Here is a 10,127-nt window from a genome sequence, read left to right on the forward strand (position 1 = left end):
CTGTTACAAAGCCAGATGTTCCTATTAAACATGGTCAAAGTTTCAAATAATAAGGTCAGTGTACAAACAGTGAGCAGTGAGCCAAAAGCTTAGACTTCCTCAGTTTTCAAGGAACAGCCATTCAGAACAAAGTTTTCTTAAACAGAGGGAGAGGGAGTATAATTCAAGCAAAAGTATTATTCAGCAGGAAATTTGCATAACACTTCCTCCTCCACATAAGCTGTCTAAACTTCACAAACAGACACAACCGATTGGCTTAAAGCTCTAAGATTTTGCTATACACGCTAAAGGATCTCGGCTTGCTGAGGAAATAAAGCCTGCTCATCCCTGTCTTGTATGCAGCCTCTGCTTTGGTCTTTCAGTTTGGTCTGCTGTTGTTGTGGACGCCCAGGTATTTGTCACTCCTCCAACATCCCATCCCAGGATAGACATCGGCCAGTTGCTGCCCTTTTTCTTCTGAAGTTGACGACCATCTCGCTGATCTTACGCTTTGTTCATATTTTCAGCCAGCTTAAGTAAAAAAAAACAACAAAAAAACAAAAACCAATACAAGCTCTGGTACACCACTTTATCTTTGATTTTTTTTTATTTCAGTATCTTATTTATTTGTTCACATGATTGTTTCTTCTTTTTTTGTCCTGTTTTTTTGTTTGGCTTTAGGGGCCAGGATATAGTTTTAGTTGGTTTTTGTTACTATCTGAGGTAGCCAGGATTGTACCATCATTTCCACCACGTCAGAATGGTCTCTACGTTTCATATTGTTTTTTTGTGGGGTTTTTTTGTGTTAATCAAAGGACTTTTCCTTTGACTATGATGACCTGGATGACTGAGAACCTTCACAGACTTTTTGTGTTAATATTTCTTGCACTAAATAAAGCAAAGGAGGAAGTTCTCCTCTGCAGCTGTTGTTTTTGGAAATATCATCAATAACAAACATATGGCTGGCCTGTTTTCACTTTTCAGCTTTCTATTGTCCAATAACTTTGTCTCACACATGTTTCAGTTTTACTTCTTTTTGCAAATGGAAACATGTAAACCATTATTACATTTCAACAATGTTTATTTGATTCCAATTAAATCATGAACATATAAAGACTTTATCAAATAATATACTTTTAAAACAATAGATAAGTCTCCATTCTAATAATATAACTAGCAATACAAATATAAAAATATAGTCTTTATATGTGTGTGTGTAACAGTAAATAGGAGCTTGTGGTTTTCTCTCTTGAGTTTTTCAGGCTCTATGCGTAGTCGTCTGCTAATGTGTCAAAGTAGTTGCTGTCCGCATAGATAAGGAAGCCAGAGAAGAGGCTGTCAGCCCAGCCAGCATCTGCAAATAAACCGTTCTGGTCATGGTAGAAGATTTCCATCCACACCTCGTCTTCTGGATTCAGGTACATGACGGTGGACCCAGATGCCACGTCATGGTTTCCTGTATTGGCATCAAAAGTTTTGATGCGATACTGACCATTCTGCACCAGACCGATAGCCAGGTGTTTGTTGGCCAGTGTAATGTCATAGGAGAAATAATAAATGCCTGGGTATGCACAGATGAACTTGCCCGTCTGTGGGTTGTAGTGTCCGCCTTCATCGAAGAGGATCTTGTTGAACTTAATTGGGGTTTTCTCTGCAGGATAGCTGCTGGTGATTCCCGCAGAGAAAGCAGATTTAGGCATGAGGCTGCCACATTTGCAGGTTCCCGCAGTGCCCCGCGGTCCTCGTTTGCCCTTGTCCCCTTTCTCCCCGTCGGGTCCTGGTGGACCAGGCAAGCCACCATCTCCGTTCTCTCCCGTAGGGCCTCGTTTGCCTGGAGGGCCGCGGTCACCTCGTTCTCCAAGTTTACCTGTCGGGCCTACCCTGCCCTTCACTCCTGAAAGCAAAACACAATGCTTGCAACATCAGTTTCTAATTGAAGGATTCAGTTTTATTACTGTTAAACCAGAAACACAGCTCCCCAGTCATTGTCAGGGATTAAGTCAACCTTCGAACAAAGCCACTTGACATTCAAACTGGCTTGATTAACCCTTCGGTGCATTCAGTCAGCACCACTGTTGCAGTAAATACCCTGGAGACAGGCAACATTGTGATTCACACACTTTGTTTTTTTTCTGCAGGGCTTTTCTTAATAAGTGGCTCCATGTTCAGTTGAAAGTGAATTCCTGTTTCCAGGCATAATGGAAAACACAGGTGAATGACGTTTATTTATCCCTGACAGATTTATGGCATTTGAGACTTCACAGGCTGATATTAGGATAATATTTCTGTTGGATGAGGCTAACAGGTACAGCCCTTCCAAATAACATAACATTATGGAAGATTTTCCTATGCTGAAAACTGTACTTTCTGAACAATCTGAAGAAGTAAAAAATAGAAATTTAAGCCAATCTGCCTGTAAACAAACCATGGGAAAGTTCAGATATACCCAGCTTATAGAGTATAAGCCAATTTGGTAGCATTACTGTGATGTAAAACCTAAAGTTTACTGCAATATATCTACACATTCACACACCTAAACCCACAAGGATGCTTTCTAACAGAAGCAGCTGGAGATTGCATATGACTGCCAAGGCTGCATACTGCTACCAAGGAATTTACTTAACACCGTGCATGAACCAGAATTCATCAAGATAAGTTTGTGATATTTTGTTGAGAACACCAAGACCGTGTTACACAGTTTTTCGTACTTCAAATTGTTGTGTGTTTGTGAATAAATTTAGATCTAGTACCAGCAAGTCCTTTGCTCCAAATTCCTGGATGCAGATCTACGTATTAATCAGTTACGAGTGGTGTAGCCAAACCACATCACTGGTAAAGGTTTTGTGCAAATCCATCCATAATTTTGTAATCCAAATAGAGGGAAAGAAAAAAACCCGGATCCAATCACATAACCTTCTTGGCAGGAATAATAACAAAGAATGCCCAGGGTAATATGGTTAGTGCAGCAGTTATGCCTCTGAATTTCATCACAGTCAAACAATCAATATGTGGTTGAAGTGAAGACTTGTTCATGATAAATGAAGGAGAGATGATATCTGAAGATGATTCAAAGTGTTGCATTTGTACCTTACAGCTTTTTTTTTTTGCTGTAATTTTAAATAGAGGCCCAAAAAGAAATCTATCTAACCCATCTAAAATCTATCACAGAGTAAAGTCAAGGAAAAACTTGAGAGGTGGCAAATCAATGTGGTGCATTGTTAAAAAAAATAACGAAAGCACTGTTCAAGTCTCTAGAAGGCTTGGAGGACCACAGAAGACAAGTAAAGTCCATGATGACAAAATTATTTCCCAGGTTAAGAAAGACAGCTTCACAAATTTTGAGGAGGTGTCATTGTCAGTTGCTACCATCAGGTGATGCTTTCATAAATCAGGAGAGGGTTTACAACAAGGTACAAAGGACTCGTCACACTGAACAACAGGAAGCCCAGGTCACTGATGACGTTGCTGCTGATAGAAGTAGCAGGATGAATTCTGAAGTGTACAGAGTTATACTCTCTGCTCAGACTCTGATTCAGATTCTCGTGCAGTAGCAGCCTACAGCGCATCTGACGTGTGCGAGGACGTGAGTTCTAGACTTAAGGTATGACTTTATAAGTATTAAAAACAATCCTTACATTTGAATTTTTAAAAATTATGTTAGTTTGTGCAATTACTTTTGAGCCTCTGACAATGAGAAGTGTGTTTAAAAATGAATAGTCACTGCAAAATAATCACTTTACCTCTTGAATTACAGCTAAATATTGCAGGATTGCAGGGTTTCAATAGTTCTGTGTCTTCGATCGTGTAGTGACTGTTTGATTTAAAATTCACTGTAATGGAGGCGAAACTAAAAGAACGATGTCTGAAACAGCACAGTAAGGAGAACAAACACCAGAACTTTTCACTAAAGAAAATCCTTTTACAAATCTGTCTTTCTCATCCACTCAAAGCTACTTCTATCCTCTTCATCTAGCACAGATTTACCTTTGGCTTTTAAGGATGGGTAGTCATTGTCAACTTTGTGGCTCCATGTTCAGTTGAAAGTGAATTCCTGTTTCCAGGCATAATGGAAAACACAGGTGAATGACGTTTATTTATCCCTGACAGATTTATGGGATTTGAGACTTCACAGGCTGATATTAGGATAATATTTCTGTTGGATGAGGCTAACAGGTACAGCCCTTCCAAATATTTTGTAATAACATTATGGAAGATTTTTGCAACACATGCAGCATCTGCTTTAAAATAATCAAACTATTTACACCCAGGATTTCCCATCTCAAGCTAGTTTAAAAACTATAAAGCTAATTCGAAAATGAGTCTGAGCGACATAAACCACCATCCTAAGGACAGACACATTACAAGCACTAATTAAATGTATTGCATGTGTGCATTTTTCTTTCTCAATCATAAGCTGGCTCCCTAAAATGGTCCTCAGAACCTGTGGCATTAACTGTACTTGATACACTTTACGGCAAAGGTGCACCTTTTTCTTGTTTTTTATTACAATAAATGTTGCTTAGCTAGATATGTTGGCATTTCACACACAGTGCTGTGTGAAGCACACATCCTGGGCCATCTGACCTCAGGAATTCGCATGATAAGGTGGGGCCAGGTTTCACAATGAGCTCACCCGAAACCCTGGCTGATTGGGACCCACACCCAGTTTCACACCTTGGCTCAGGCGATTAGAGGATCATCAGGGGGTCCTTTTGTCCCTCTGTGGGGGGATACTCCCACTAGGTTTAAATCTGGGACTCCCCACCATTTGACCTTAGAACTGAAGAAGCTTCTCGGATGAGAGGTGAAACATCTTCAAGCAACTTAAAGAAGTCTTTTCTTTGCAAGCTCCCTTGACCAGTGCTGTCTGTAATGATCAGATTCTCATAAGGGAGTCGGAGACCTGATGTGTGTTTACATTGACTTCCCCTTTATTGTTAAGCCTCCAGTCCTGTAGGACAGATCATTTAATAACTTTCACACACATCATTTTATCTTCTCTATGCGCCAGCTTTTCACTTCACGCACACACTGGCAGTATTTCTTTATCAGCAGACATAAAGTAATACTGTATCTGTTTCATATTATACCTGTGTCACCCTTTTCTCCTTTTTCACCCTTCCTGCCATCTCTGCCATCTCTTCCTGGGATACCCACATTCCCATCTGCTCCCGGGGGCCCGCTGGGACCTGGTTTGCCAGGCAGTCCGGGTGACCCAGGAACACTGCAGATCAGTCGTGGGGCTTTGAGCTTGGTGTCAAACAACTCTCCCGAGACACAGTGCCACAGACAGACAAATCCCATCAAGGTCCACATCTTCAAACCTGTATATACAGCCAAAAGAGAACATTAATATAGATGTTTGTGTCTCCACGTTAACTGACAAAGTTCCGAGCAACTCTCAAGTTAGTTTTGTGTTTGCAGATGTTTGGGCAAAGGAGGCAGATAACGAACAATAATGAATCCGTGAGTCCAGAGACTTAGCGGTCCTATTATATTTCTCAGTGTCATTAAACACTCAAAAGGTTCTCGTCAGAGTGTCAGACAGAGAAACTGCATGTCAGTGAATCAAACTTGTGATCAAATGCAGCATGAGGCCAGATGTGATTTTTGTAATGAGAAGCAATTGCTTCTGATTCCTTTTCACACGCCGATGTTCTCATCCTGCCACAGATTTGCATGTGATAGACCTCAAGTGAAATCTTTGTGTCTGCTCCAAGTCTTGTCTCTTTTTGTGCCAAAACATTCCCGAGCCATGACATAACACCCAGAACAATTTCTGTCAGGGGAACGCGATCATGAAGCAATGGCGTTATACATTCATGTAAGAGAGAAAAGTAGGAAACATGATCACACCTCTATTTCTGTAACAGAACCTAAAGCAGGCATTAAAAGCAAAAACACTTAATGGTGATCCAGAGCGACTGTTCTCTGCATCCTGATGTTCAACATCAAACATTCCACAGCAAAGAAATCATATGGAAAAATACCGAAAATGTCTTCCGCTGTGTGAAAATCTTTTGGATTCGCAGATTTGATTATTACACACACACACTCAGATTTGCCCATGTGGGCGTGAGAATGTGAGTTTTGCATCTGCTGCTTGTCTCTGGTCAGCGGGGGCGTTGGAACATATGTGTCAGGTCTACAAAGAATGATAATCCCTTTGTCTGCCTTTTAAAAAAAATTATTACGGCATGTTTTTCCTTTGCCTTTACACATTTGGTTTGTCTGTCAGTGCACCATGCAAGCACATTAGACAAATTAGGTGCATACTACATGATGAGCTAAACAGGAAGGAGACACCACACATACACGCAGGCTGCTCTCCTCCTTCTTGTAAGAGTAGTATGTTTTTGATTTTGAGGGTAATGAACTGGCCACAGAGCCAATGTGAGGTCCTGGGAGAGAGAAACCCCGCCCGCCATCTCCAGTCTGCAGCAATGATGTCAGCATTAGTAAAAACGCTGTCTTTAAAGAAGTGGTCAACTGTTTACACACACAGCTGTGTTGTGCATGCAAACACATCCAAACCTGCAGTCCTTCTAAGCCGCATTAGTAATATGCGTTATTTAAAAGCTCCTGCTGCATAGCGCTCCCTAAGAGATGTTTATTTACTATGAACATCTAAAAAAGCTCTTTTCATTCATTTGATCTTCTTGTAAACATGTAGAGCAAGGCAGACTTTGCACCAAAAAATAAATAAATAAAAAAAATCCTTTACTGAAAATATAGGTTTTCATCTACTTTGACCGACGGCTACTAAAGTGTTTCTGATGTCAGAAATAGATGCATGTGAAACAACACAAGACATTTTAGACATGTAACTCTTTCTGCATTGCAATGCAATCTGACTATACAAGCTTAGAAAACACATGTGTGGGTAGAAGTACTCAGTTTTGAGCAGAAAGTTTTCATCACTTTTATAAATATTCTGAACAAATAACGTCTTGTGATAATAAACCAGTAGACAGAGACATTTAATCCATGTTCTTACCCAACACTTGGCAGCTGTTCAACCCCAAACTAGGTCAAACTTCTCACTCTTGAGTGTCTCCGTCCTCCTATCTGCTCAGATTCTCATCTTTCACAAGATTCGAGTCCCCGTTGAACGTGTTACTGTCAGACATCTATGTGCAGAGATCAGCTGCTTGTGCAGTACAGCAGCACAAGCAGCAAGTCAGGACTCCTTTCAGTGCAACTCGCCCTCCATCCCTCCCTCTTTCCCCTTTATCCACTCCCTTCTTTCTGCCTCATAAATGTCCTAAGGCAAACAGCCATTAGCCAGGCAAGCCCAGTATGTGCATACAGAATAAACTCCATTATGTCATTGATGAAGACTCTTTTAGAGTGAGACTCCCAGTGTAAAAGTCAGAAACTTGAATCTTCTAGATTAATAAATGACAGAACTCGTTTGTGTCTAGTTGACCTCAGTTTTAATTGTATTTCTGACATTTACCCCTAGATGGCGCCAAGCACGACATGTGAGTGTGTTGACGGACCTCTTATTATTTCTTTGTCACGTTGCTGTGTTGAAGGCAATTTGCTTTACAGATGGTAATCCTGCTAAATACATACATCATACAAATAACAACATATCAAAAATAAAATGCAAAAATAAGACTATCAAGCCAGAAAATCAAGAACTGACTCAATAAGGAATCTTTCAAATGTTTCTAAGAAAATCTTTTGCCCTCATTACTGTTATTATGTAGGTTTTAAAAAGTGTTTTGAAATGGTTGAGAGTCTGGGCAGCTCTTATGTATAAAGGTAAATTGTTCCAAATATTAGGAGCGGCTACTGAAAAGCCTCTGTTGCTTCTGCTTTTAAGCCTGGATCTAAGAATGTCTGAGAGCAGCTGGTTTGTAGACCTCAGTGCTCTGGTAGGATTGCAGCGTTTCAATAGTTCTGTGATGATGTTTTGTGAAATATTTAGAAGCACTTATCTAACTATGTTCCCTTTCAGTCGATTCACTCGGTACAACACGTATAATATGGGATATCACGTCCCCATGTGTCCTGGCACCTGTATTTACACCTTTGAGGCATATGACCTGTGATGACATGTGCACATGCTCCCTTCCCTTGTTAAAGCGGTCTCACTCATTTTCTGTCACTAAGAGCCACCCTTGTTCCCTGGTGAAGGAATGGAGGGTGCACCCTGTGGGATGATTCCAGGTATGGGATCTTCTTTTCTTCAGGGTCAACACTTACTTCCTTATATTGGTGCTGGAGGCCCTTTGTGGGCCATTTTGAACCCACTGGATCTGTGGATATGAAGTTTATTTCATACGAGACTGCATTGCTTCTTGCTTTTGCTTATGTAAAGGAAGTGGGTGACCTTATATTACATTTTTATCTATATAGTACCAAATCAACTTCATGACTTATTTGTACATTCCTTATGTATACAGTTCTCTTCTGAGGGTCTCAGGGTTGTATTGCACCCAAATGGCACATATTTACCAAAGGTTATTTCTGCAGCTTGTACCTTTATGTAATTTGAGCTTCTGAGGTGGCATTCTCTGGGTCTAGTGTGTTTGTGCTACATACCTATATTGACTGCGCTCAGGATGTGTGCTTATGTGACCAGTCGCTTTCTGTTTTGCTATCCAGCTAGAAGTAGAGCTCTGCCTAAACAAAGGCTCTCCCACTTGTTAATGGAAGCTATCTCCCTATAGTGTAGGGCAAAAAATGTCTCTCTTTGCCTCAGGGAGTAGGAAAACATTCACCAGTGGAATGGCAACTTCATGGGCGCTTTATAAAAGGTTCCTTGTGAGTGTGCTATTTGTACTGCAGCTAGCTTATCATCACCACACACTTGTTTGGCTTTATTGTTGGGATGTTACAGCCCATTCAGTGGTTTATTCTGTCCTTTCTGCTGGTTCTACCATGTGGTGCTGGTCTGATTCCATGTGTTACGGATTCAAATATTGGGGATGGATACAAGAGGAAAACCAAAAATAACCACACTGGTCCGGCCGGGTCAAGTCAAACGATGATTTAATGAACACACGCGTGGGAGATGGACACCATACAGACAGCATCAGATCTCAAAATGGTGGAGCCTTGATCAAACTCTTATAGCCTCTAGTGGCCCCCACCTAATCATAAAAGCCTAAACATTCACATTCTTTCTCTCACACAGCGCCTAAGCTACGACCTTGGCTCCCTGTTTATCTGCTCCTGCTGAGATGGGGCAGTATGCTCTGTTCTCTTCTAACCAGACAAATAAGGCGATGACTTTCTGCAAACAGTATTTCTTATAACTCAGCAGTATAATGCATCATAAAACAATATCATTCATTCACAATAAATCAACAGTCTAATATAATGCAAATCAGTTTACCAAATGTAATAGTTATCACCTTCTTCTAATTCAGGACAATAATGCAAACTAAAACTACATAATAACTCACAATCTTTAATTAGGGGTCTAACATGGCATAAAATAATATTATAATCCGACACATGTATATATGTCCCATGCTTTATGTGTTGCACCAAGTTAATCGGCTGAAAGGAGACCAACAGTTGTGCCTATAACTCCTTCCCTGAAAGAGTTTGGCATGGTGATGAGCAGCTATCAAACTGAGGAATGACTGATGACGGGGGTATATGTGTAGGCAGGGCCACACATATGTTATTCCAGGTCATCTGCCTTAAAGGCATGAATATAGAGGTCTTCAGCCAGAACATGCAGGGGTGTGATATTCCATACTATGTGTTGTACCTTCTTCATCTCTTTTGATGAACAGAAGATATAACTGTTCATTTGCTTTGTCTGTAACTGTACTTAGACCCTTTCTAAGATGTCTTTGCTCCCGATTTAGTGAGTGAAACAATTTATTAATATGAATTAGCAGGCCTCATTGTCAATCGATATACCATGCTAGCAAAGCTAAACATTCAATAATGACTTAGCATTCCACCCTCTCAGCCAACTCCCCCCCCAAAAAACAAAACACTAAAATGCTAAAAATACGACTTTCAACCTGAAGTTAACAAAGAGGAGACACTTTGGTGATAAATTCCAACTTCAGTATAGTCAGTGTTTTTGCTAATTAGCAAATGCTAATCTGCTAGCACGACAAGCTAAAATAGCTAATAGTTATTGGATATAATTGCTTTTTAACCTTTAATCTCTA

At 40.4% G+C, this 10,127-nt stretch overlaps 1 protein-coding gene across 1 annotated transcript; it reads right to left on the reverse strand.

Moving 5' to 3' along the window:
* Window positions 1–1,039: 1,039 nt before the first annotated feature.
* Window positions 1,040–7,124, reverse strand: c1qtnf7 (C1q and TNF related 7). The gene is made up of 3 exons (XM_006790233.2): window positions 6,977–7,124; window positions 5,070–5,303; window positions 1,040–1,873 (listed from the first exon to the last, which is right to left on the reverse strand). Exons 2-3 carry the CDS (start codon window positions 5,293–5,295, stop codon window positions 1,245–1,247), a joined length of 855 nt encoding a protein of 284 aa, XP_006790296.1. The 5' UTR covers window positions 5,296–5,303; window positions 6,977–7,124; the 3' UTR covers window positions 1,040–1,244.
* Between the last annotated feature and the right edge of the window lie 3,003 nt (window positions 7,125–10,127).

The sequence above is a fragment of the Neolamprologus brichardi genome, chromosome 23, assembly GCF_056152115.1.
Source record: "Neolamprologus brichardi isolate AB-2024 chromosome 23, ASM5615211v1, whole genome shotgun sequence".
NCBI lineage: Eukaryota > Metazoa > Chordata > Actinopteri > Cichliformes > Cichlidae > Neolamprologus > Neolamprologus brichardi.